The sequence below is a fragment of the Calliphora vicina genome, chromosome 2 (genome assembly GCF_958450345.1).
Source record: "Calliphora vicina chromosome 2, idCalVici1.1, whole genome shotgun sequence".
Taxonomy (NCBI): domain Eukaryota; kingdom Metazoa; phylum Arthropoda; class Insecta; order Diptera; family Calliphoridae; genus Calliphora; species Calliphora vicina.
In genome coordinates this window covers 121293029-121320078 of record NC_088781.1, presented here as the reverse complement: position 1 = coordinate 121320078, position 27050 = coordinate 121293029, and the positions used below count along the sequence as shown (strand labels likewise).

The window sequence follows — 27050 nt, the reverse complement described above, 5'->3', positions numbered from 1 at the left end:
ATGTTGTTATTCTCTTACTAAATAAATATCTTTTTACAACTAAACAATAATATTAACTAACATAATGTTAGTATAAATAACTTTGCTCAGAATATTTTTTTATTTGTTGGTAAATTTAAGTGTTGCCATTTTAGATAATTTGTAAGTTAAATTTTTATTTATTTATTTAATTAATAATTAATACGTTTATAATAAGTTTATATATTTTATATTAAGTAATTTAGGTCAAAATATTCTGAACGATTATTGACTAAAGTAGAAGTATACTTAAAATACAATAATTATATTAATTAGTTTTAAGTATATAATAAATTCATTATTTGGGCCTATTTAGTTTTAAAGTAATTAACGAAATTAATGTTGATGTTTATTATGATATTGAGGTATATTAGAAGGAAAACCTTAGACAGTTATAAAATTAATAATAAAATGTATAAGAAAATTCTGACATATCAACAATAGCGAATATAACAATATACAAATATTTTGCTAAAACTTTTGGTTTATTAAATTTCAACAATTCATCTTTAAAAATTAAAACTTTCAACAAAATCTGTTACAAGATAAATATTTTTGCTCTTTTACTTAGTGTAGGGTATTATTTGGTCGGGCTTGACCGACCATACTTTCTTACTTGTTTTATAATACAGTTGATGTTAACTCTAACAGCCCCTACTATATACTGTCTCAATGTTACTATTTATATACACATAGCCATCTTCTAGAAGTCTCATGAATAATCTAACGGAAATACTAGAATGTTCTATTTTCACAATGATCGCCTAGAGCTTTTAAAGCTGCTTCACAATAAATTTTGTCATAGAAATTGATAAGTAGGATACTGCTGGAAACGTTTATAAACATGATGAATGTTGGAAGCAATCGTTACAGATCGTTAAATTCAAATAGATAATGCAATTTCGTAACAACAAACAAAGGGAAGTGGATTAGAGAATGACTTTATGCCAAATACGGCTGTAGAAATTCTATAGATAAGAACTTCTTGTCTAGGGTGATCACCGTTCCAAAATAACTGTTCAGTACATACAATGTAGTAGACTTGGATGACTAAGTAAACGAATGCAGCATGGACTTGAGAATATATTGAGTTGTGAGCTGAATCATATTTTCTGTGTAATTATGGTAACTGGGCGGCTTAATGATGTATAGCGTGGTTCCCAGTGGATGGTTGGTTTTTAACTCTTTCTTTTTTCTGAAAGTAATTTCAAGGATCGTCGACTATTGTTGTACTTTGTGTACTCTAGTACAGAAAATCCACAAGATTCACTAGTGAAGTCAATCAGGGGCCGAAATACAGCATTCGCTATCGAAAGATCATTCATATAGAACATTGGTCTCCAGCAGTACGCCCGCGGGCACCGTCTATGTGTGAGTTTCTTATACATGTGAAACCGAAATTAAAAAACGAACATGAGTTATTTTACAAGTGTTGCCAGTGAAGGATATTTTCATAAGAAATTTGGTAACATCGTAACACTAAAACACGAAGCAAATCTATTGTTGTGAGAGTTTGGTTAACAATGATATAGAAACATAATTTCCATAGCGAAATTATAGTAAAATGTCCACTTTGCATGTCCGAAATGATATTTGAACACTATAAAAGAAAAAAAAATTTGCACCGAATCATTACTTGCGATGAAAAATGGATCCATTACGATAAGCCGAAGCGTAAGAGATGGTATGTGAAGTGAGCTGCTGAAATTTGGCCAAACCATCACAGGGAACGTATACCGAACGCAACTGGTTCGTTAGAACGAGAATTGGCCGAAAAACGGCCAGACATGGAACTATTTAGAAAGAAGTGGTTGGAAAGTTTTTAGTCCCAGCCTTATAGTACAGACCTTGATCCGTCCGATTACTACATATTTGTTTTGATAGATACAGAATGCTCTCTCTGGGATATGCTTCACATCAGAACAGAGTATCCGAAATTGGTTTGTTTCGTTCTTGGCCTCAAAAGATGAGCAGTTCTTTTGGCGCGGAATCCACCCAATAACTATTCTATATTTTGCAGAAACTTATTATGGAACATTTATAGCATACCATTTAATATATAAAACAAGGGCCAATTATGGGCCGATCCTCAAACAAGTATGTAGAATGATTTATGTTCACATAAACCTTGTTTATGTCCAATTACATCGCAATATTTATTATGAATTTTCTGAATGTTCAAGTCATTTTCTGAGTGGAACCTTGTATGGTTCGGCAGAACTAATTTGTGAAAAATTTTATCAGAATTGCCTCTTAATCAACATATTTATGAATGCTCAAACAAAATTCTGGGAGGACATTTGTATGGGGGCACAAGGTATACAGAAGTGACAATTTTGAAGTTTCAGAAAAGCTAAAATCAGTTTCCGAGGGCAGCTCTCACGAAAGGAAAATGATATAGTAATTTTGGTGTTAAAGTAAATCAATTTATGTTACACGCAACAAAAATATAAACAAATAAAAGAACGAGATAAATATAAAACTGGTTTATCTTCTGTCTTATGACACCTCTGTATACTTTGTGATGGGGGCTAGGTGATATCATGGACCGATATTGCCTATTTTCATTACCAAACAATCCTTATCAACAGAGAGCATTTCAGCCAGCTAGCTCCTTTCGTTTGGGTCCTATCGTTTTTCCAAGAGACAGTCTTAGAATCTTATAGGGATCCAGAATATATATAATTTTTGGTTCTACAACCAATATTTCGATATGTTACCAACTTTTTTGATGGTGGGTATACAAAATCATGTATCGAAAGATCACAATCAAAAGTTGAAAAGCAAATCATATCTTAACAGAGGCATTAAATATTAAAGTAGTACCTTTGCGAAGTAGTACTTAACAAGGCGAGATTTCATAGGTGATTTCATACAAATTTCTGTTAGAGCACTCTACATTTGAGTTTCTGTAAAAAATATTTTAGTACTGTTTAATTTGTCATTGTCAAATTGTAAACTAAATCCAATAAACACCAAAGCCCAAAATTCAAGAACTTGAATATTTGGTTGGAATTTGACTTGAATTATAATTCAAGGCTTGAATTACACTTGCTTTCAACTTGAATTCTAGAAAAAATGCTTATTGTGAACAGTTTAAACAAATTCTAAAAACACCCTAATCTAAAACTGAAACCACCCCTAACTTAGCGAAGTTCACAACCTTTATAACAGTTATTTTTGTGGTCAAGGGTTTCCTTAATAGCAATAATTACAAATAATACAAAGCAACCCTTAGGTAACCATGGTTACCATAAATTCAATTTTTCTTCAAACTAAATGAAAAATTGAACACTTTGCTGCACAAATCAAATCAAAAATACTAAATACAATGAACAGCTATTGAAAAATAAATAAATGTTGAATAAAATTCAAAACTGGCGAAACTATATTGATGGCGGAAGTTCATGTTATTGGGCAAATATTGAAAGCAGTTGATTTTCAAGAACCCCATATATTTTGCAAGTGGAGTTTACAAAGTGGTGAGTGTGTAATTTTTCCAAATAAAATTAGAAAACTATTACAAAAAAATTCTCTTCATAAAGGTACCTCTTGGCGCATTATACAAGGCGAGGCCGTGGGACAAACTTTTGTAGCCACCAACCGTTTAGAATCTTGTTCGGACTTTTGTCAACCTTTGGATTTGCACTTGGGCACTGCTTCGGTACAGGGTTGGCCTAAATTGCATGTGGAAATACATGCGGTAAATGTATTAAATAAAAGTTGGCCTGTCGGTTACGGTTTCGTGCATATACCCACCAAACCGGGATTTCATCGTTTAGAGGTGTTGTGTTGGAAAATTGCTCCCCGTTCGTGGTACGACAGTGTAAGAGAGAAATTTGGAGGTGGAGGCTTGGCATTGTGTAAAGAGGATTTAATTTATACGGGTTTGGAAAGGTATGTGAGATCGTATATGCTTTTAAAATCAAGAAATAATTTAATAATCTTATGATTTAACAGATACAAATTGCAAACTCGTTCTTCGGGCAAGATTATAATTGATATAAATTTGGTATTTCGTAATTTTGCAAAATTTGGCATAGAATTCAAGTAAAGGAATTATAAAACTTTAAACATGGAACCTAAAAAGCTGGTTGTACTATACCAGCTGCTATTTCTAATAATATTATCCGCAAAAGCAGTCAAAATAGGCATCTCTAAACCTTTACCCCTAACCACAACCTTGGCTCCTAATACCACAATAGAGGAAACAACAACAGAAGAATATAATACCGAAGCAATTAGCTCTACAATAGAAAACACAACTCCCACTACTAAAACAACTACCACAACAGCTGAATCTGAATGGCCGGAATTTCCACCCAAGAAAACATTAAAAACTTCTAACCAAACAACCACCACCAAAAAACCCCTGACCACAACCATTAAACCCTCTACCACCACCATACGCATTAACATTGTAACTAGTGACAAAAATACCACAGATAATCCAGATATCTTACCTAAACTACCAACTTCCACTCACAAATGGCCAATTAAACCAATATATTGCTTTTGTGATCTTACTCTAGACACTTGTGATATAAATTGTTGTTGTGATCATGATTGCTCTGCAGAAGCTTTAAAGGTATTTCGTTGTCAACTAGAGAAACCCATAGATTTAGAGGTGCATGAGGGACGTTTTGAAGATTTTAAATTTCAACATGGTCTGCCCTCTTGTGAGGTCAATGATGGTTGGTTGTGTGTTTTTAGGACCTATAAACCATTGATTAAGGAAGAGGTTGGTTTTATTTGTTTCAAACTTTAAATACATTTTTATTTTATGTGAATCTTTTTTAGGTAACACACTCTTTTGAGGATACATCGCGTTATAATAAATGGCCCAATTTATTGTTGGAGTCTGAGGCTATCAAAGTCAGAGAATTTTATAAATTTGGCGATATATTGAGAATTGTTAATATGCAATCGAAGGAAATACAAAATTTTGGTAAGACATTGCTTAAGTTGGAAATATGGGACATAATTTAATGAAAAGAATTTGTTCTGTTCCATTAATAGTCAGATTTACAAATTTTAGTCAGAATTAATCAAAACAAGTAAGCGTAGTATAATCGGCTGTGTAGAACGTTATATCTTTCACGAAAGTGTACTTTAAGATAAATTCCCGTGTTCAGAACAATTTTCTTTTAAAATTTCAATAATTTATATTTTTGAGTGATTTTCGGAAGAGGGCCTTATATGGAGGCTATGACCAATTATGGACCGATCACCATGAAATTAGGTCGTGTGATTTATGTCTATATTAAAGTTAACTATGTTGAATTTTGTGTGTTTACCAACATTTTTAAGTGATTTATGCACGTTAAAGTGATTTTCGGAAGTGGGTCTATATGGGAGCTATGACTAATTATGGACCAATCGTAACAAAATTTGGTGACATGAATTTTGTGTATATAAAACTTATTTGGAGCGGAATTTGTGGAGATATATATATAAATTAAACATTTATGACCGATAAAGTCCAATTTCTGGAGGACATTTGTATGGGGGCTAGGTGAAATAATGGACCGATTTCAGCCAGTTTCAATAGGCTTGGTCCTTGAGCCGAAAAAATAATATGTATCAAATTTCATCGAAATATCTTCAAAATTTCGACCTGTACTCTGCGCACAAGGTTTACATGGACAGCCAGCCAGCCGACCTGACGGACGGACATCGTTTAATCGACTCAGAAAGTGATTCTAAGTCGATCGGTATACTTTATTACACTAATATTTTTGGGCGTTACAAACATCTGCACAAACGCATAATACCCTCCCCACTATGGTGGTGTAGGGTATAACTATGAATGTACATATGTATCGCTTATTGGCCAAGTTATTAGAAAATTTAGATATTTTGAGTTTTTATATAAAAAAAATCGATTTTTTGTCCGAAATATGAGTGATCACAGATCGAGCTGCGTTTCTTGATTAAACGCTTATTGGCCACGTTATTATCGAATTTCCATATTTTGAGTTTATATAAAAAATCTATATGATCAAAATATGAGTAATCACAGATAGAGCTCCTCTGATTGAACGCTTATTGGCCAAGTTATTAACGAATTTAGATATTTTGAGTTTTTATTTTTATTTTGCTCAAAAATATGAGTGATCACAGATCGCACTGCTTTTCTTGATTAAACGCCTATTGCCGAGTTTTTATATAAAAAATCGATTTTTTTAAACGCTTATTGGCGAATTTAAATATTTTGAGTTTTTATATAAAAAATCGATTTTTGTTCAGAATTAGATTAAACGCTTATTGGCCAAGTTATTAGAGAATTTAGATATTTTGAGTTTTTATATAAAAAATCGATTTTTGGTCAGAAATATGAGTGATCATAGATCGAGCTCCTTTTCTTCATTAAACACTTATTGGCCAAGTTATTTGCGAATTTAGATATTTTGAGTTTTTATATAATAAACTCGATTTTTTGTCAGAAATATGAGTGATCACAGATCGAGCTGCTTTTCTTGATCAAACGCTTATTGGCCTAGTTTTTATATAAAAAATCGATTTTTGTTCAGAAATAAGTGTGATCACAGATCGAGCTCCTTTTTTTGATTAAACGCTTATTGGCCAAGTTATTAGCGAATTTTGATATAGTGAGTGTTTTTATAAACAAATCGATTTTTGTTCAGAAATACGAGTGATCACAGATCGATCTGATTTTCTTGATTAAACACTTATTGGCCAAGTTTTTAGAGAATTTAGATATTTTGAGTTTTTATATAAAAAATCGATTTTTGTTCAAAAAAAATTTTGGCGATCTATGTATAACATGTTCTTTTAAAATAATTTTGCCCTAAAACCGAAAATGTTTCTTAAAAATAATTGTTTCAAGTAACAACAGTTACATTTTATAATCAGTACTTAAAATAACTATCTAATAAACTTTTAACTTTTACAGATCTTCCATCATCCTTTCAAACAGCCTATTGTCAAATAAGAGAGCCCATTTATCATTTGAAACCAATTAAAAGATCATGTCTCATTTCGTCCTACGAAAAATTAAAAGAAATTAAGCTTAAACTTCAACAACTCCAAGAAAACTTTAAGATTTTCCGCAAACCCAATATACCGGATGATTTATACAATATTCAACATAAAGAAAACTATATAGGAAATATTACTGTCAACAAATGTTTTGAAAACATAAAAAATTGCTTAAAATTTAACGCCGGCAGTGAAAAAAAGGAAATTGGTGACTTATATAAAGTGAAAATAAATATATTGCATAATTTTACCCATATTCAGGAAGTAGTTGTGGATTTGTGGCTAAAAGATTATGATAATATGAAAAATATTGATAATACTTCCTCAGAATATTGGTTGTCCTATGAAATTGAGTTTTTGAATAAAACTTTCAAGGAATTTAATGACTTAAATATAAAAAATAATAAAAAGCCTGTTGTGGTATCCGGACCTTTGGGATATTTACCCGGCAAAGCCATAATTTTAGCACGCTATGAGGCCTTTAATAAAAGCCAGCCTTTATCTGCACAAAATCAAGTAATCAATTATTTTAACCCTAACAATAGCGATGCTCACACATTATCTCTATTTGCTAAAGAAAACGGTGAATGTAAACGTTTTAATTCTCATAAAAATTCTATAAAATTTGGCGTAAATGTGGCTAAATATTGTAAAATAAAACTGGCAAATGATACTATTTTACAGGAGGAATCTGCAAAATCAAACTTTACTGAAATATGTCTAAATCTACAACAACGTATACATGATCAACTATTTGGTGAAGATCTAGAAATTACTGATCTTTCTTCATATTTAATATCACAACTTGGTAAACCTGAGAATAACTCAAACAAATGGCTGCCCTTGAAAGTTTTCAACACCGACTTTGATTCCGTATTTGGTCAATATTTGCACGAATCGAATACCTTCATATGTCGCAATATTTTATTGAGTTTAACTTATGAGTTTCATATGGCTACGTTTATGGTGGACAATGAACCCTGGCAGAATGTCATCAAGCAAGCAGCTTTGCATTTGGCCGAACGTCATGATTTGGAATTTGCATTAGATGAAAATTTGGAGGTGCCCATTACAATGACTGTGCGTTTCTATGATGTGCACGAAAAAGCTGTATCAGCTGCTTATGTTTTTAAGAATTTCAATTTAGTTTATGGTATAATTTTAGTTTTGGCATTAGTTTTAGATATTTAGTGAATAGATTTAGTTGATTTTTCTTAATATTGAAATAAAATAAAAAATACGACTAGTCTTGTCTATAACAGCAACCAATAGATATTGAAATGTTTTAAGAAATAAGAAACTACACCATTTTTAATAGAAAATTAAAATTTAGAATTTCAAATTTAAATTGAGAAATTTCCAAATGAAATCCCCTGTCAAAGACCTAACTCAGTTGTCAAAAGCCTAAGTAGTAATAATGTATTAGTAAAAACAATTAAGATCATACTTCAAAATAAAAATTTTAAATATTTTAAGGTAAACAAAATTTATTTTTTTTCCAAAGTTGTTTTTCATTTCTTGGAAAATTTTTTTTTCGAAATATTTAATTTTTTTTTTTTAAATTTTAAAATTTTTTAAATATTAAATTTTTCTTTTTTTAATTTAAAAAAAAAATGTTGGTGAAAAAAAATTCGGGTTAAAACATATTTTTTCCGATTTTGACCCATTGTAGGTCCAACTTACTATGGTCTTATATAAGTCGTTGCAAACCTCTTTGAAATATTTATCATTAGATATCTATATTGTCTATATTAATGACTTAACAATCCAGATATAGGTCAAAAATCGAGGTTGTCCTGGTTTTTTCCTTATATCTCAGCCATTTGTGAACCGATTTTGCTGATTTTAAATAGGAAACTTCTCGAAAGCATGTCTGACAGAATTATTGAAGATTTCGATCCCGAAGATATCTGGGGTCTTCAGAAAATTGATTTCAACAGACAGACGGACAGGCAGACAGACGGACATGGCTTAATCGACTCCGCTATCTATAAGGATCCAGAATATATATACTTTATAGGGTCGGAAAATTATATTGTGGAAATTACAAACGGAGTGACAAACTTACATACATATACATTAGGGTGGCCCTTAATAAACGAATGTTGGGTTTTGGCCATTCTCACCCACAACTTTAACATTTTTTGGCCAATTTCTGTTTTTTATATCTCATTAGAACGGCAATTACGTACACATTTCAATTCTTTTAAATTAATTTGCAAAAGTAATTTTTTAATGGCAACATTTTTACACAAATTGAAAAAAGCATTTTTTCCCCTTATGCATTAAACACATTCAAGACAGCAGGCTACCAACTTCAATCTGTCAAAAATAAAATGCACACGTTTATATGGAGACGATTATTTTAACGACAGCACAGCTACACGGCCACACGACTACTCATGCCGATGTAGCCGAATTAGGCTAATTTCTATTTTTGTCAACTACAAAACAGAAATAGTGTTGCTAATATAATAAAAAAAATGTAAATCAAATTAGTGCTTAAAAAAAAATATTTTTTTTACTTAATTAAGAGAAGTTTCGGATAACCATATTGAAATAAATTAATAACAGGTACATAATTAATTATAACCATATATATATTTTTACTCAAAATAATTGTTTAGTCTTAATTACTTTGGAATTTTGTACGGTTATTTTTTATTAAAGTGGCACCACTGAATTATTAATCAGCTGTTTACTTTGTAGCTGTCGTCTTTAAAATAATTCAGTAGCTGCCACACGACTACAACTGTAACCAGCAGAATTTGTGTTCGTGTAGTCGTGTAGCCTGTTGTCTTAAATGTGTTTAATGCATTATAAATGCATCTTAAAACTTCAGAGGGCTTGCGGCACGTCTTAACCCCAACTGATTTATCTAAAATTTTTTCGATATGATTTTTTTACTAATGTTCACCAAACTGGGGGTGAGAATGGCCAAAATCCAACTTTCGTTTATTAAGGGCCTCCCTAATATACATACATTCTTCACCTTCGTGAGAAGGGTATAAAAATCTATATAAAATCAAAACCAACCAAATATTTGATTTTTTTTATAGTTTCCGCCGTATATAAATATATATAGATTTGAAACACTCTAGTCAAATGGTCCTACATGCCCAATTGATGAACCGAATGCAATATGACTTTCATCCCGAAGGGATGAAAAATCTATCGAATTCCGCAATTACACACTCGTGGCCTTTCTGGATATAGAAGGAGCCTTCAACAATGTGAAATCTGCAACCATTATATCAGCCCTAGATTCACTAGGACTTGATCAATCCATAGTTAGGTTCATTAGGTACCTTCGGAATTACAGGATCATTCGTTCTAGAATTGAAACGATTACGATCTGTAGATCTGCCAAAAGAGGCACTCCCCAGGGGGGTGTCCTATCTCCACTTCTGTGGAACCTGGCCTTAAATTGTCAGCTCAGGAAAATAGATTCCCAGAACTACAAGACTGTCGCCTACGCGGATGATGTAGCAGTGGCAGTTTCAGGTATTCATCTGGGCACGATATCACAAAGACTGGAGACGGCACTCGAAATATTAAATCGATAGTGGTTTGAGTGTAAATACCAACAAAACTGAATTTGTACTGTTCTCATTACGGACTAAGATCCCTCCCTAACTTTACGTTACCCCGACTGAGCGGAACCAAATTGCTCTCGGATAATGCAAAATACCTGTGCATCATAGTCGACAGGAAATTATCCTGGAAATTCATTACGGTGGCAAGAACAGCTAAGGCCATGACGGTTATGTACGTCTGCAAAAATTCCATAGTCACGAGATGGGGTATTTGACCCTGAAACATGAACTGGCTAGTCGACACGGTTACTAAACCTATATTATTCTATGGGATAATATCAAATTGCATACTCTTTGAAAGCGTATTAAGAAGCATGGCAATCCTGATAATAGGGACATTGCAAACTACCGCGACGAAGTCGCTTTTTATTCTACTCAACTGGATTCCAGTAGATCGAATGACTAGGGAACTGGAATTGAACACGGCCTTTAGGCTCAACGCCAGCAACGCATGAAATTTTGGAAGTATAAAAAATCTTCCTGATCAAACCCTTCATCCTGAGGAACTTCGGTTTCTCAATCCCATCCGGTATGTATAGCCTGATGATGGCCTCTCCGTCGATGAAAGGAGGCTATCCATCTATACGGAAAGGTTTAAAAAGGGGGATAGACTTCGACTATAACGAATACGACTCAGCAACATGGTGGCGATGATCACCGGGCATTGCACTTTCGGTACTCATGCCGCAAGACTTGGGTTACCTTACCACGACTTCTGCAGAAGTTGTCAGAATGAGGAAGAGACCATCTTACACTTCTTTTGTAATTATCCGGCATTGGATGATCTACTTGCCAGGCTTTTAGGCGAGCGATCCTTTAGTACCCTATCCGTATTATCTGTGAAGGAACTAAGGTGCATAGACGACTTTATCAGGGAAGACCGAACATGCAATTTACACCTCATAGGGACCTAGAAACTATTACATAATGGTCTGCGTTAGTTAAATTCTAAACCTCTTCTCCTCCCATTTCTATCTACACTCTAGTCTTGCTAATTTCATTATAACTCAATATACAGATTTCCCTTTTTTCAACTTCTATTTCTCTTTTCTTTCGGGTTTCTTCTTCAGGTATCACAAAGGGAACGATTTTGGACCCAAGTGAGCTGTGAATACCATACTATACTTATTATTAAGTATATCATACGTTTAATTTGCAGGTGTTCTTAATATACATAAACCAATAAGATTAGGAAATTTGTCATATGTGTAATTTGCACGTGTGCTCACTGCAGGTATACCAATAAGATCAGGGAATTTGGCAAACAATCCAACCATAAAATACTTTGTCCAATTAGGATTTTCTATTTAATTACTCTACTTTACAACAAGAACCGTATTTGTGCGTCACTTTATTTCGCTAGTATTAATGGTACCTGCCGTTCAATATTACAAATACTTACGGTACCTGTCGATCAATAGTAAACATACCTAGAACTACCTGCATCGCTAAGCAAATATTTCCAGTATATAAAGATATAAATTTAGAATATGAACATCACTTTGATTTATACATCCTTGCAAAAACAAAGGAATTTTAAAAATAAAATTATTGTCACCAAACAATCATAATTTCAAATATGGAACAATACCTTGATACCTGTTTCACAAATCAATTCCAGTTTGATTTGAGCGAGTCATCATCCAACAACACTCAATTTGATTTTGAGCACCATGGCTGGACAGCCGTAGAGGACAAACTAACCAATCTATTTGATTTTGAGCAAGACGGCAGAACATCCTTAGATGAATATTTTAGCACGCAATACGGTTTTGATTTCGAGAACGACGACGGCAGCACATCTTTGGATTAATATTTCAGCACTCAATATGGTTTTGATTTCCAGCATGACGACGTCTGCACATCCTTAGAGGATTATTTCAGCAAACAATTTGATGGCAGCTGCTCAACATTGACCTCTTGTAACAATCAATTCCAATTAGATTTAAACAGCAATCAATCCCAGTCCGTATTGGAGCCAGGCAGAAACTCAACGTCGAAGATTCCCATTATGTTGTTCCTGTATCGTGAAACAATGCGTTATCACAAAACTCCTGAACAACTTTCACAAGGTAAAGATCAATTGACAAGGGAATTGCTCTTTAACTCTATGGAACATTTAACAGAATATAATGAGCAGGAGTTGAGTGATATAAAGCGACTGAAAAATCATATTGAAGCCATCGATCAGATGGAAATTTGCGGCGAACTAGAGGCTAGCATTGATGATATAGATGAAATGAACAAAATCCGCGAACTGGAAGCTCAACTTGAGTTAATTTTTTAGGAATATCTATGAATTTAATTATAAATAGCTGTAAATATTATTAAATAATTAGTATTAATATTGTTCTGTAGTTTTTAAGATCACATTATTAAGAATATAAATAAAATTAATTTCAATAAAAACTAAAATTTTAGTAAAATAAAAATGTTGTGTATTTTTACTTAAACATATTAGCATAGTTTTGAAAAATCAATTCAAATCAGTGGTTGTTAAGAAAAACTTAACAACCACTACTTTCTAAATACTTTTTAAAAGGTATTGCAACATGTGATCTAGCATCGTTATCATGGAATATTACGGTTTCATGTGTGACCGCTAATTCTGGATATTTTTCGGCTAATGTGATGGTATGGTTAGATCTCAGCAGTGTTGCCAATTTAGCCCTTTTTGGGCTAAATTTATCCCTTTTCAATCTTGTTTAGACACAAAAAATTTTATTTAGCCTTTAGCCATTTTTTTAGCCTTTTTTATTTTCATTTAGCCATATACATATATTTACTCTAATGATCTGAAATTTTTGCTGTTGAAAATTAGTAAAATCAGTTCAAACAAGTAAGAGTGCTATATTCGGCTGTGCCGAATCTTATATACCCTTCACCAAATTATACTTCAAAATTTTAAATATTTTTAGGTAAACAAAATTTAATTTTTTTTGCAGTTGTTTTTTGAATTTTTTGTAAAAAAAAATTTTTCGATTGTTATTTAAAATTTTTTTTTTTAAATTTAAAAATTTTTTTTTTTTTAATTTTAAAAAATTTTTTTTTTTAATTTTTTAATTTTTTTTTTTAAATTTTAAAAATTTTTTTTTTGTTTTTTTAATTTTTTTTTTTTTAAAAAAAAATTCGGGTTCAAAATTTTTTTCCCGATTTTGACCCATTGTAGGTCCAACTTACTTATATACGTCGTTGCAAATGTCTTTAAAATATCTATCATTAGATATCCATATTGTCTATATTAATGTCTTAGTAATCCAGATACAGGTAAAAAAATAGGTAAAAAATCGAGGTTGTCTTGGTTTTTTCCTCATATCTCAGCCATTTGTGGACCGATTTTGCTGATTTTAAATAGCAAAATTCTCGAAAGCATGTCTGACAGAATTATTGAAGATTTGGATCCCGAAGATATCTGGGGTCTTCAGAAAACTGATTTCAACAGACAGACAGACAGACGGACAGACAGACAGACAGACAGACAGACAGACAGACAGACAGACAGACAGACAGACAGACAGACAGACAGACAGACAGACAGACAGACAGACAGACAGACAGACAGACAGACAGACAGACAGACGGACATGGCTTAATCGACTCCGCTATCTATAAGGATCCAGAATATATATACTTTATAGGGTCGGAAATGAAAAATGTAGAAATTACAAACGGAATGACAAACTTATATATACCCTTCTCACGAAGGTGAAGGGTATAAAAAATTGGCAGGAACATTATGACAAAAATTAACTAAACATGTTGAACCAGTAAACAATTTAGGACATACAAATTTTTGGACCTTCCATACATTAAAAAAATGCCATAACTAATATAGAGAAAATGGACGTTATTTGAATAAAAATTGTTAATAAATATGTTAATGTTATACGCGCGGGTCCGGGCGTTTATAAAATCATATATAGGGTTAAAGAGAAAACATTTAACTTTATCTGGGCGATGTATTGACGTAAATATAGTACTTTAACAAATATTTTATAACACCAGGGGGGTTACTCTCTATTGCGATGCGAAAGAAAAATGGTACAATTGGTACCCTTTATTGCGTTTTCGCATCGCACAAAAAATTTGTTTAAAATGTTTTTATTTACAACTTTTGACATTTCATTTTGTCATTCTTCGCTATTGTTTATTTTGTGGTGCCCGTGTTGCTTCTTTATGCGAAGGCGTTTGCGTAGACGACACGCAGTACCAAATTGTATTCTTATCGCATTTACCTTTCGTATCGAAATTGCTTTCGCATCGCAATAGAGATCCAACCAATTTAGAAAGAAAAATTCAGTTCATTAAATTCATATTCTGTCCGGCGACGTGTATAATTTTTAGAATATTTGTTTTCTGCATTACATGAGAGGCATATTTGCCATATATTCACTTATCAAAATATTCTCCATCGAAGTTATCACAAAGGATTACTTTATACAAATTTTGTCTTTCATATAAAAAAAATTGCCTAGGAGCATTTTGCAGGCCAGGTGATAAATACAAGGCTTTAAAAACATCGGCATATGATATACATACGTGTGGCCCCATATTACGTTATTTTAAAGTTAAGGATCAATATACAGGAATAAATATTCTTATTTTCTTGCATTTGAACGTGTGTTATATTCATACATTTTTGTTTGTCTATTCGGCATATGTAACATTCTAAGTTGTTTTTTTTGTGTCAAATATATGTATTTTTTTAATTAAAAATTTTAGCCTTTTTTTAGCATTTTTTTCTAAGTATTTAGCCCTTTTTGTTCACCATGAATTGGCAACACTGGATCTCAGCAGCTCATAATAGATAGGACCCTTTTGCTCCCACCAAATACAAAGCATTACCTTAGCGCCATGAATATTTAGCTTTGGTGTCGATTCGGCTGGTTGGCCGGTTTTCATATACGATCTCTTACGCTTCGAGTTATTGTAATGGATCCATTTTTCATTGCAAGTAATGACTAGGTACAAAAATGGTTTTCTTTTATAGCGTTCAAGCATTATTTCGCCTTCAATTCGAATGGTAACAAATTTCCCTGCTTTTGGATGAATTCTGCTGCTCTTAAAAGTTTTGAAATTGCTGGTTGAGTAGCTCCCAATGATTTTGCAAGCTCTTTTTGAGTTTGACAACAATCTCCGTGGAATAATTCCGACAATTCTTGGTCGAAATTTTTTAAAGCAAAAAATAACTATATTGTTTACACTATAATTTTCAATAACTAAGGGAGAATAAATGAAGATATGTACCCTTCAAAATTACATATACAAATTTATTTAATGATGGTATGTTGTATTCAATATCGTTTATATTCAAGAAGTATATCAATAAGTAAGACAGCTGTGCCGAATTTTATATACCCTTCATCAAGGCATATTTAACCAGGTGGCAGCGTAACGTCAGCTGACTATTTTTTGCTCTACTCGTGTTTTGCCTTGTGAAATGTCAAAAGCTTGTTTACAAAAATTTTTAAATTTGTTATAAGATAAAAAAGATTATTTTATATTTAAAAAAGTGAGTATTTGTCACCGCTTTATGTGTATAAAATGTTTAAAAGTGTTAAAAAAAACTATTTCATTTATAAAAGTGCGTTTTTGTGAATTTTTTTTTTTTGACACTTTACACGGTTTTGCACAAACAAAAATGATTATTGTTCTTGTATTGTTGTAATTGTTGTAGTTACGCTGCGACCTTGTTTATACATCTTGCCCTTCACCAAATTATACTTCAAAATACAAATTTTAAATATTTTTAGGTAAACAAAATTTATTTTTTTTTCCAAAGTTGTTTTGTTAATTTTTTGGAAAAATTTTTTTTCCAATTATTTTAAAATTTTTTTTTTAAATTATAAATTTTTTTTATTTTTTAAATTTAAAATTATTTTTTTTTTTGGTGAAAAAAAAAATTCGGTTTAAAAAAAAAATTTTTTCGATTTTGACCCATTGTAGGTCCAACTTACTATGGTCTTATGTACGTCGTTACAAACGACTTTGAAATATCTATCATTAGATATTATCTATAATAATGACTTAGTAATCCAGATATAGGTCAAAAATCGAGGTTGTCCTGGGGCCGAATTACTGCATTCGATATCAAATGAACTATCGTATCGAAAAATAATTTCAATATCGTAATTATAACAAAATGTACTAAATTTCATGCTCGATATCGAATGCCGTAATCTCAAATAAGAAAATTACGATCGATTTTACTAAATATCGAATGCGGTAATTCGGCCCCTGGTTTTTTCCTCATATCTCAGCCATTTGTAGACCGATTTTGCTGATTTAAATAGGAAACTTCTCGAAGGCATGTCTGGCAGAATTATTGAAGATTTGAATCCCGAAGATATCTGGGGTCTTCAGAAAATTCATTTCAACAGACAGACGGACATGGATTAATCGACCCGCTATCTATAAGGATCCAGAATATACATATATATTTTATATACCCTTCTCACGAAGGTGAAGGGTATAAAAGCGCTTTACGAAATGAAGGGTGTTACTACTTCCCCCCGAGATATGGAAAGAAACCGTTACTAAAGAACATTCTTACATTCCTATCCATATGTTAAGTACATTTTCCATAAGAAAAAAGTAAGATGCTTGATTTAAAGGCTTTTATTGGCTATGATTTTAATTCAAAAGGATTCAGATCCAAAAACTAATAAGGTCCAGATTTCACGTGCTGTTGTTTTCATAGATTCTAAATATAATGGTAACAACAGTTTACATAATGAAATTTATATTAATAATAAGGATGTTGTCTATTCCTCAATATAATGAAAATTTCTTTACTCGACATCGACTGCGGTAATTCGACCCCAGTTCTCGAAGCCAGAATAGACTGAAATTTGAATCCATGCATACACAGACAATGCAATATTAAGTTCGAAAATTTTAAATCAAATTCGAAAATTTCCACTTATGTTCGAAACATTTTTAAAGCTTTTAAAATAATCTGTTTAAAATGTCACAAAATCAAGAGGATTCTTAAAGAAATAATTTTAGTTCGATTTCAGCTAAAATTTAAAAAAAAAATTTCCAATAAATTTAGAAAAATTTATAATTATTTTGAACTTTTAATTTTTTAGTATTAGAATTAAATACTTTCTGACTTCAAGTCAATTTACTATGTAATAATTCAATATTTTAAAGCTTTTAAAATAATCTCTTGAACATGCATGAACTGTGTGAAAATTTTTTAAAATAATGTTATGTTTAAAAATTCGAATTTTCCAGCTTAATTTCGAAAAAAATTTTAAAACAAAAAATTCTAAATTTTCCTGAATTTTGTTTAGAACTTTTAATTTTTTAATATTAGAATTAAATATTTGGGAGATTTCATGTCAAGTGAAACAATTTTTAAAATCTATGTCTTCCGATAGAGATGTAATTTGCACGAAGGTTAAACCTATTGGATAGAAATGTTCAACAAGATCGGTTAAGAACTCTCTGAGTTATAGGGGGTCAAAATTTGACATTTTGGCTAAACATGTGATTTTTCTCATCCATGTTACTTATTACCTATTGTTCTTAGCAAAATGTGTCCCAATTAGTTTAGATAGCTAATTCTTCAATATTTAAAAAAAAAAATTTTTTTCGGAAATCAAAAATTTTTTTTGACTTTTTTGACATGAAATCCACCATATGTATTCTGACTTATTTCTATAAATGATCAAATATTTAGTTGATTTTTATTTATTATATTTGCTTTAGCTTTAGTTTGATTAAGAATTTTTTTAGCTGAAACTTTTCGTACTCCATTTGATTTTTCGGAATTAAAATCTGAATTAGTATCAAGCTTATATTCGTCTAAAATTAAGTGGAACTGGAATGTAGACAATTGGCAACAATATGCATTAAAGGGTTAAGTTTAAATTACTATGTAATAATTCAATGTACGAAAATTCGAACCTCTGTTCGAAACATTTTTAAAACTGTTAAAATAATCTCTAGATCAAGCAGAAACCTGATGACAATGCAATATCATGTTTAAAAATTCGAAAGTTCGAACTTATGTTCGAAAATTTTTTTAAGTTGTTAAAATAATCTAATCATAAGAATTCTTAAACAAATAATTTTTAGTTATAATTGAAGCCAATTTGAAATACATACACGTCCATTTCCAATTTCAAATTTAAAAAAAAAAATATTCAAAATTTTCATTAATTCAATGTAGTTTCAAAATTATCTTCGAAAATTCGAAATATTCAAGGTGCTCGTGATAAGTTTTTATATCATCAAAATTGTATAATAATAAATACTTTGATTTAATTTCTTTTTAGGACATTTGTCTTTTCATATCTTTTTTAGCGAATAATTATTATACTGTTTATTTAAAAATCCGATTTTTTTAATAAATATTTTATTAAAACCCTTTACAAAAGCAAAAACAGAAAAAATGTGTTAAAAGTATAAAAAAAAAATTTTAAAAATTTAAGAGAAAAAAATAAAAAATTTGCATACAGAACTGTTTTCATAATCTTTCCATAGTGTTCTTCAATATGTTCATGCTACTTAAGTAATGCTTTTTCTCCAAGTACATACACTCCAATTCACAATCCTTTGGAGGATCTCGTAAACACCAACAAATACGGTAATTATTCAAAATAATTATAGTCTCTGCATTTAGTTCCACTTGCCATTGATTCTGAGGCATTGTTAAAACATCATTTAATAGTTTGAAATGCTTGGAAACTTGTCGAAATTCTTGTGAATTAATACTAGCCAAGTGATGAGGAGAAAACCAAATACGTTCCATATTGTCAGCTTTCAATATAACAGGCAATTTAATTTTATATTCATATCCCTTGTCATCGTTAAAACTATAGTGCATATGGTTTTGTGTTAAGAATTCTTGAGTAGCTTTTGGTAGTTGATCAATGGCTTGAAAACCATCTACTAAATTTAATTGCAGTTTCAAATCGTCTTTATTATAGGGAACTGTCAATATCTGTAAACCTTTATCCATAGAGTGAAAAGTACAATTCGTAAATGGAGTAGTATTGTAATGTTTTGGAAAATCTTGTCTTTTTTCGCTTATTAAATCATTACATGAATGATTGAAAATGTTAGTTATAATGGATTTTTTTAACAGAGAATCTTTATCAAATTTTGGAACATGATTTATAATCAACAAACCAGACTTTTGCAAACGATCTAAGGCTTTGAAGGTGGCAGTTTTGTTGGATTGTATTAGATCAAACCAATTTAATGGCTGTAAATCATCACGATATTGCGTATGTTGAAAATTCCATAGCAAATAGTTGGGCGTTGGGTTGGGTTTTTGTTTTCGCTGTAGTTGTTCGTACAACTGATTCATGTTGTAGGTGGAGGTGTGTCCATCGCTCCCTAAAAATTAAAAATATTTTATTAATTTATTGAAGTCTATACACTAAAACTAAAATGTTAAAAGGTACTTACATATAATATCCAATTTCTTGGTTTCCTCTAAAACGGTAGCCATTACAGGCTGCAAGTCATTGTCGATGTTTAAGAAATTAATCAATGGTTTATTCTTAATAGAGTCGAAACATTCGTTACAACGGCACATGTGACGCAGCCATAAAATATCCGCGTTTACTGGTGAATCCAACAGTGAATCCTTAATCAACATAACACCATCAGTAACAACAAGTTGGAAACCATTAGAGTCTTCCACACAAGTACTCACTAAAGGCACATCATTTACATCCTCACCATTAGAGCCTTCCACACAAGTACTCACTAAAGACACATCATTTATATCCTCACTGGAAGAAACTATATTATCATTTAAAACGTCCTTAGAAGCTAAGGAAACATTATTTAATTGCCCAATACTTTTATCAGAAACTTCAAATGCATCATTAGTATTTTCATTATTAGATATATCGTCAACACTTTCATTTTCAGCCAAATCATTAGTATCTCTGCGTCTGGGCCAAGGTTTTGTTTCATATTCCATCTTGGTGGTTATACCATGACGGCATATATCCAATTGGTCAAGAGATTTAAGATTTAAACTTGGCACTCTCCCTATATTCAACTTTCTGGACTCTGGATAAATATAGTCCGTTACCCGAAAATGACGACTACATACCGTCTTTTGTACCAGGCGTAAATGGGGCATGGCATACAGAGCAGGATTATCAAAAGCCTCCAACCATGCTTTACAACGTTCTGGATTTCTTGGAAATCTATGGAATAAATTAAATCGTAGATCTTTGCATTGAGGTAATGCGCATTTAAGAAATACTTTTGCTTCCCTAGGAATAGAAATATGCTTAAAATTGTATAAATTGAGTTTAGAAAAATAATCTTACGATTTTTGCGCGTCCATTGTTGTTGCCGGTTAAAATTTGTATACAAGTGCTACTTCTTCCTTTTTAATGACATGTACTGCAAAATGATAGCATTAAATAATTGTGGAGATGCCAGACGTAAATTTCAGTTGATGGAATTTAGTCGTTAAATTGAATATTATCACCCGTTTCACACGTAATTTTTATTTCTCAAGTGCTGGTTCACACACGTCAAGTTTACTTTAGCAATTTAATAATTTATTTTAAAACTATTAAAAATATCTTCAGAATCCATTTAAAAAGATTTTTTTCATTTTATTATATGAAGTAAAATACAAATTAACCAACTGACAAAATTTTTTGTTTTGTTTGTTTATGTCAAAAACATAAAGCCTAAAGCCATACATTATCCCCTGTATATATACACGACAAATATTTGTCACAACAATTAATAGTTGTATTCGCGTACTTGATAATTTGTAATAATTTGTACAAATTATCACTGGAAGTTACGGGATTCCGTTCGTTTACTTTTAAAAACTTGTAACGAGATAGCAAGAGAGTGTTAAAAGTGACAGTTCGTAGATAGAGAACATGATATTTTTTACTGGACATTTTTTGTCCAATAAATAATATCAACATAAAAAACGTTTAAAACATATGGTTGCAAATGCAAACAAAACTAAAAAGTTGAAAATTAATACAATTTACAAGTTTTGCAGAAAAAAGATAGCCCAAAACAAACGTTTTAAATTAATTTATAATAAAATACAAATTATTTTTACAAATTGTTTTTCGCGTACTTTTTTTTTGTTACTTTTCAGATTGAGAGTAATTTATTTTCACTCTCTAAAATGAAGTTACTGGATATTTTTTACTGGAAAGTACGCGAACACACCTAATGACTTTTATTTTCAAGACAAATTTGTCTGTGCTAAAGCCTATGGTTTCTGGCAGCAAACTTAGGTTTTTGGCTCTCAGTTACCTATCTAGTTGTTGTCTATGCCGATTTAACTTAACATTTCTGCTTTTAGTTATTAAATGGATGACGAAGAGCAAAATAATACAGTGAAAATTTATTAATTTCTATTATTTTTATTCATCTAAACAACAATTTAACAAATATCCATGCGACATTTTCGCATAGCTTTATGCATCAGCAATGCTAATCTCTCCTCCTCCTTACGTCTTTCCTCATCCTCAAAGGCTTTGCGTATAGCATCTGCTTCATTTGTTGCCTTTTCCGAGATCTCGTGCACTAAATCCAAATGGTCCATTATACCCTTGCGCATGCAATACTGGAAATTCATGGCCATGGAATATTTGATATCTATGCCAGAACGTGTAGCCAACTCTTGCCAATGTAGAAATAGCCAATTTTCATTCTTTAAATCTTTAATAGCATTATATTTCGGCATAAAATCATCGAGAGTATTTAGAAAATAACGGGCCACTTCTTGTATTTCGGGTTTTTCTCCGAAAACTTCCAAAGAAACGTTTAGAGAGTTACGTATGGTTTCCAAGGAATGCCAAACATCATCGAGTTCTATATTAACAAGCGGATTACCCAGAGTGGCTTCCTCGAGTTTTACTATATCTTGGCAAGCATACCAAAGATTTTTATATGGTAGAAATCCCTCAATGATGCTATTGAGAAATTCTAGGGAAAGTTCATCCAATTCGAAGAGTTGTTGGCGATAGCATAAAGTTTCGCCCAGTTTCTGCAAGTCTTGTATTATTTTCCAGGTTTTTTTGATCTAAAGAAAATTAAAAAACATACCAACAAAAAAAGCAAGTACGAGAGCTAGATAAAATTATTACCTCCACTGCGATTTCCGTTACTTTCTGAGGATTAAATTGCAAAGAAAATTGCTGAATTTCATCATTCAACGATTCCAAACGTTCTTCAAATCCAATGCACTCACTCAAATGTAATCTCTTGAAATCTTCTATATCCAGCTTTTGCTCATCCCTTAAGGTACTCAAACGATCGAGAATATTTTTCGGCCAGGCATAGACCTCCCATTTCATGGCAAACTGATGATCGGGTAAATTATAGAAGAAACTATCCAACATATCATATTCAATCCACATTATTTGTATATCAGCTCTGAGATGGTCCACTAAATCGGGCACAGACAATGCAAAATCTCTGATATTATATAAATGTTCTATACTCTGAGGACGTTCGTTAATCTTTTGATACATTTCCAGGCAACGGTCCAATAAACTTTCATTTGTATCGAACATACGATTGACATAGTATTCGAACAGTTTTTTAACAATTTCTATGCGTTTCTTAATCATGTACTGTTTCATGGGCTCTACGTTAACTAAAAAGGGTCCTATGATAATAGAGGCTGGTAGTATTAGGCGCATTTCTTCTTTGCAACGTTTGTGTTCCAATATATCGGCCTTTACCTGCATAGAAGGTTTTTTGGCCGCTTTATATTGAGCCATATAGTTGGCTACATTCAAAAGATAGAATTCTATAAAACGATCATATTTGTGGGCATATGATCTCAAGGGATATACAGCCTTTATATAACAATCTTGTAATAGTTGATTGCACTTTACATAAAACTCTTCTATTAGTTCTACTGTTAGTATATATAAATCAGTAGCAAACCTTAGATTTGATAAACATTCAGCATCGATTTGTCTTACACCACTGGTCTTCTCTAAACCCGTTTTAAATAAATCTTTAAGCGCCGCAGCATATTCTTCGGGTTTTGTTGAGTAGATAACTTCTTCCTCTTCGTTTATCGATAAAACCATAGAAAAAATGGGCTTATTATGGGGAAATTCTGTATTTATAAAATCGGACGACCATTGATATTGCGAATCTAAGAGCAGAAATTGACGACAAGGATCTGCCAAGAAACTGGTAAAATTATCTATAGATTTTTCCAATAACACTTGCATAGATTCTTGCATGCGAAATTTAACTTGTAATATGAAGCGGGAAATTTTACACATTTCATAGACTTTCCAATTATCTAGGCTAATATCCAGCCAACCTTTGCCGAGAGCTCTTAAAACAATAATTATACCGTTGGAAATTTTTGAAGGCCAGCTTGATTTTAAGTAATTGCTTATATTGGTACTTTGTTTCTGCTGGGATTTAAGAAAGTCCGCTAAAGGTAAAGGTTTAGCAAAATTACACATAAATATAGACAAGGTTTCTATATATTGACATTCTGAGGCCACATTTAACATGGCCTCAATACCTTTCGCAGTATAGAACAGAGTATAATTCAACAGCTTGTTTTTTGTTTCTAATAATTCTATTTTAAGAGCTTTTAAAATCTTTCGTTCCTCTTCACTTTTCCTAGAGGGAAATGCCTTGGGCAGGGAATTTCTTAAAATCTCTGCTTTAAAATTGGGAAATTCTTGAGGTAAAAGTTTAACAAACTTTTCAAATTCATAACAGGTCATTAAATGTTCGTATACCAAATATATCTCAATACGTAATTGCTCATAGAATTTCTCATCGGTTTGAACATTTTTCATTAACTTATCCACCACTTTATGGGGATAAAAATGATTTGCTTCTATATCCTGCCATAAAACACAATCCACTAAGGATTCCATCATTAGTAATGTCTCAGCATTGTTGCGAATTTTAACCGCCTGCTTTAAACGCTCCACAAAATTAAACGGATTTTCAGCCATAAACATAATTTGTATTTTGGGTACTTCGTATACAAATTCATCTATCAATACCATGGCTGTCCATTTATCTCTTGAAGCGTCATAGGCAGTTATGGCAGCATTTTGCCACTCGTATTTTATTAAACTTTGATTGACAGGCAAATATGCCTTAGCGGGCAAGGGATAACGTTCCCCCGACTCGACTTCTCCCAATTTTAACCAGGTCTCAGGAGAATGGCAATCATAATTCGAATCGTCAAAAAAGCTCAAGGGTAAAAAATGTTTAAAGGCATTCTCGGACAATATATTATACTGCTCCTCTGTGGGCATAAGCTCCTGTTCATTTAAATCTGCCTTTTCCAATTCCCTTACTATATCAATCTTATTGTAAATTCTCCTTCTTCTATCAACTTCCACATCGCGTGGCAAATGCTTGGCTGGCACATGTTTTGTCATTTGCACCTTGGGCAATATTGTCTTTAAAGGAAACTTGTGCAATTTACCATTTTTTCCCTTCAATGTCAACCATTTTTGGGCCGTCTCTATTTCATACTCTTGATATGGTAGTTTGTCATTTGGTATATTAAGCTCTTTGCAGGGAGCCACGAAATCTTTAGATTGTTGGCAAGTTTTAACTGTAATGGGTACACTGTCTATACTTTCAATCGTGCCACGATCTTCAGGTTTAATAAGACCTTGAGAATATATTACAGTGCGTCGACTTTCTAAAGCGGATATCTGCGGTTCATTTATTGAAGAGAATGTGGTATAACGTTGTTTAGCGCTAGAAAAAATTGAACCTGTGGGCCTCTTAGACATATTTAATAGCCAAAATCTTGATATAAGTTTATTATTTATGTAAAATACGATTTATGATTGAAATACAATTTCTTGTGTTTATATTTTTTATTAAATATGAAAAAGTTAGTTTTTTACTTGAAGCAGTGTAAAATTGTATGTTAATTGTCTTATTAATTTGAAAATATTTTACTAAATTAAAGGATGCACAGTGGTATAGAAAAAAATAGAGGGAAATATATCTGTAATCCCTAAACCCTTAGTCCGATTTGAAAGAAATTTAACAAGCGGGGAACACAGCCTTCGTCTGTGTTTCGTGTTTGTGTTCCGTAACTATCAATTATTTCTTATTACTTAGAAGATATTCGCATTCAAAAATTAAATTTTCAACATTTTTACCCACCCTACTCCAATTTATTGATAACAGTGAGTCCAATTATTTCCCGATTTTCTTAATTTTTATTTTACTAACAACTAATGTATATGTCAAACAACAAAAGAATTGTTTAAAAACCGTAACTGACTCCAAAGTTATCTGCATTTGAATTTAAAAATTTTAAAAGATGCGATTTTTCGCTAGTTTTTGGGAAAATGTATTTTTTTCTATTTAAGTTATCTAAAAAATTTATAAGAAGATGTATAAGGAATTTATACTTTTTGAAAACCTAACTTTACTTTAAATATTTTAAATGAAAACAAATTTTAAAATTGTTAATACCGAGGGAACCAGGTCCATCCAAAAATCGCATAATTTTTATGAAAATTCAACTTTAGGTCAAAAATTCTCAAATCGCATAGTCGATATTAAAATATAGTAACCCATTTTAGATGTCAAAATATGTTCTTAATTATTTGGTAAAGGGTTGCGAAAATCCTGGCCCTGGTATGGTTACTATAACCAAAAAACTAAAAAAAACATTTTTTTAGGATTTGATTATAGTATAGTGATTATAAATTTCAAAATTTGTTTTTATCTTTCCATTTTCAATAGAAAAATCTATATAACTGTAAAATTTCATTAAAAATATCTTCTATATATATAAAAATGAAATGGTCCATTTATGTAATGGCATCACGTGAGAACGGCTGGAGCGATTTGGCTGATTTTTTTTATTCGATTCGAAATTTTCAGGAGATGGTTTGTAAAAAAAAAAATTCAAAAATATCGGGTAAAGCTCTGAATTTTTTTTTTTGAGTCCAGTCAACTAATAAAAAAGCTCCCTAAAGTATGCAGTACAAATTTAGATAATTTATTTGCAAATAAATAAGAACAGGCCGGTTACATTGGTTGGAGAAACTTGATGAACTAACATTAATTAGTAAATGCTACCGGGAGAAGCCGGGGCGGTCAACTAGTTTATAAATAAAAATTAAATTTCAATTCGAAAAATTTGTATCTTTGCAGAAACTCATTAAACCCATTAATTTTTTTAATTGCCAAAAGTTATATATATTTTTGAAAAATAGACAAAATCCCCTATCTTTTATTAACAATTTTGTAATTTAATTTAACTACAACTCAGTGGAAGTATAAATATGATATATTTCAGATTAAATTATAATTGTATCAAAAAATTAAATTGTATCAACTTTTCCATCCCTGATGCACGCTATTTACAATAGCTGTCAAAAATAAAAAGCAGTAAACAAAGCATGGCCAATTTATCAAGGTGGTGTCGACAGCTGTTTATTTTGTGCA

The 27050-nt window shown here is 31.5% G+C and overlaps 4 protein-coding genes across 4 annotated transcripts; 2 read left to right on the top strand and 2 right to left on the bottom strand.

Moving 5' to 3' along the window:
- Window positions 1-3344: 3344 nt before the first annotated feature.
- Window positions 3345-4072, top strand: B9d2 (B9 domain-containing protein 2). Its single transcript, XM_065501270.1, has 3 exons — window positions 3345-3500; window positions 3564-3915; window positions 3979-4072. Exons 1-3 carry the CDS (start codon window positions 3413-3415, stop codon window positions 4070-4072), a joined length of 534 nt encoding a protein of 177 aa, XP_065357342.1. The 5' UTR covers window positions 3345-3412.
- A 21-nt stretch (window positions 4073-4093) lies between these two features.
- On the top strand, window positions 4094-8211 carry tctn (tectonic). Its single transcript, XM_065500350.1, has 3 exons — window positions 4094-4759; window positions 4819-4966; window positions 6935-8211. The coding sequence occupies exons 1-3, from the start codon at window positions 4094-4096 to the stop codon at window positions 8209-8211; spliced, it is 2091 nt and encodes a 696-aa protein (XP_065356422.1).
- Window positions 8212-19027: 10816 nt separating this feature from the next.
- Window positions 19028-20937, bottom strand: LOC135950821 (trimethyllysine dioxygenase, mitochondrial-like). Its single transcript, XM_065500349.1, has 3 exons — window positions 20921-20937; window positions 20040-20863; window positions 19028-19967 (listed from the first exon to the last, which is right to left on the bottom strand). Exons 1-3 carry the CDS (start codon window positions 20935-20937, stop codon window positions 19093-19095), a joined length of 1716 nt encoding a protein of 571 aa, XP_065356421.1. The 3' UTR covers window positions 19028-19092.
- Window positions 20938-22014: 1077 nt separating this feature from the next.
- sac (sterile affecting ciliogenesis) lies at window positions 22015-25445 on the bottom strand. The gene is made up of 2 exons (XM_065500348.1): window positions 22721-25445; window positions 22015-22656 (listed from the first exon to the last, which is right to left on the bottom strand). Exons 1-2 carry the CDS (start codon window positions 25370-25372, stop codon window positions 22015-22017), a joined length of 3294 nt encoding a protein of 1097 aa, XP_065356420.1. The 5' UTR covers window positions 25373-25445.
- Between the last annotated feature and the right edge of the window lie 1605 nt (window positions 25446-27050).

Excerpts from the sequence above, each read along its gene's own strand:
- B9d2 (XM_065501270.1), top strand. The coding sequence starts at position 3,413 with ATGGCGGAAGTTCATGTTATTGGGCAAATATTGAAAGCAGTTGATTTT. Across the intron at positions 3,501-3,563 it reads CAAGTGGAGTTTACAAAGTG|GTACCTCTTGGCGCATTATA; the intron begins GTGAGTGTGTAA and ends CTCTTCATAAAG. Across the intron at positions 3,916-3,978 it reads ATTTATACGGGTTTGGAAAG|ATACAAATTGCAAACTCGTT; the intron begins GTATGTGAGATC and ends ATGATTTAACAG.
- tctn (XM_065500350.1), top strand. The coding sequence starts at position 4,094 with ATGGAACCTAAAAAGCTGGTTGTACTATACCAGCTGCTATTTCTAATA. Across the intron at positions 4,760-4,818 it reads AACCATTGATTAAGGAAGAG|GTAACACACTCTTTTGAGGA; the intron begins GTTGGTTTTATT and ends AATCTTTTTTAG. Across the intron at positions 4,967-6,934 it reads GAAGGAAATACAAAATTTTG|ATCTTCCATCATCCTTTCAA; the intron begins GTAAGACATTGC and ends TAACTTTTACAG.
- LOC135950821 (XM_065500349.1), bottom strand. Across the intron at positions 19,968-20,039 it reads CAAGAAATTGGATATTATAT|GGAGCGATGGACACACCTCC; the intron begins GTAAGTACCTTT and ends TTTAATTTTTAG.
- sac (XM_065500348.1), bottom strand. The coding sequence starts at position 25,372 with ATGTCTAAGAGGCCCACAGGTTCAATTTTTTCTAGCGCTAAACAACGT. Across the intron at positions 22,657-22,720 it reads TAACGGAAATCGCAGTGGAG|ATCAAAAAAACCTGGAAAAT; the intron begins GTAATAATTTTA and ends AATTTTCTTTAG.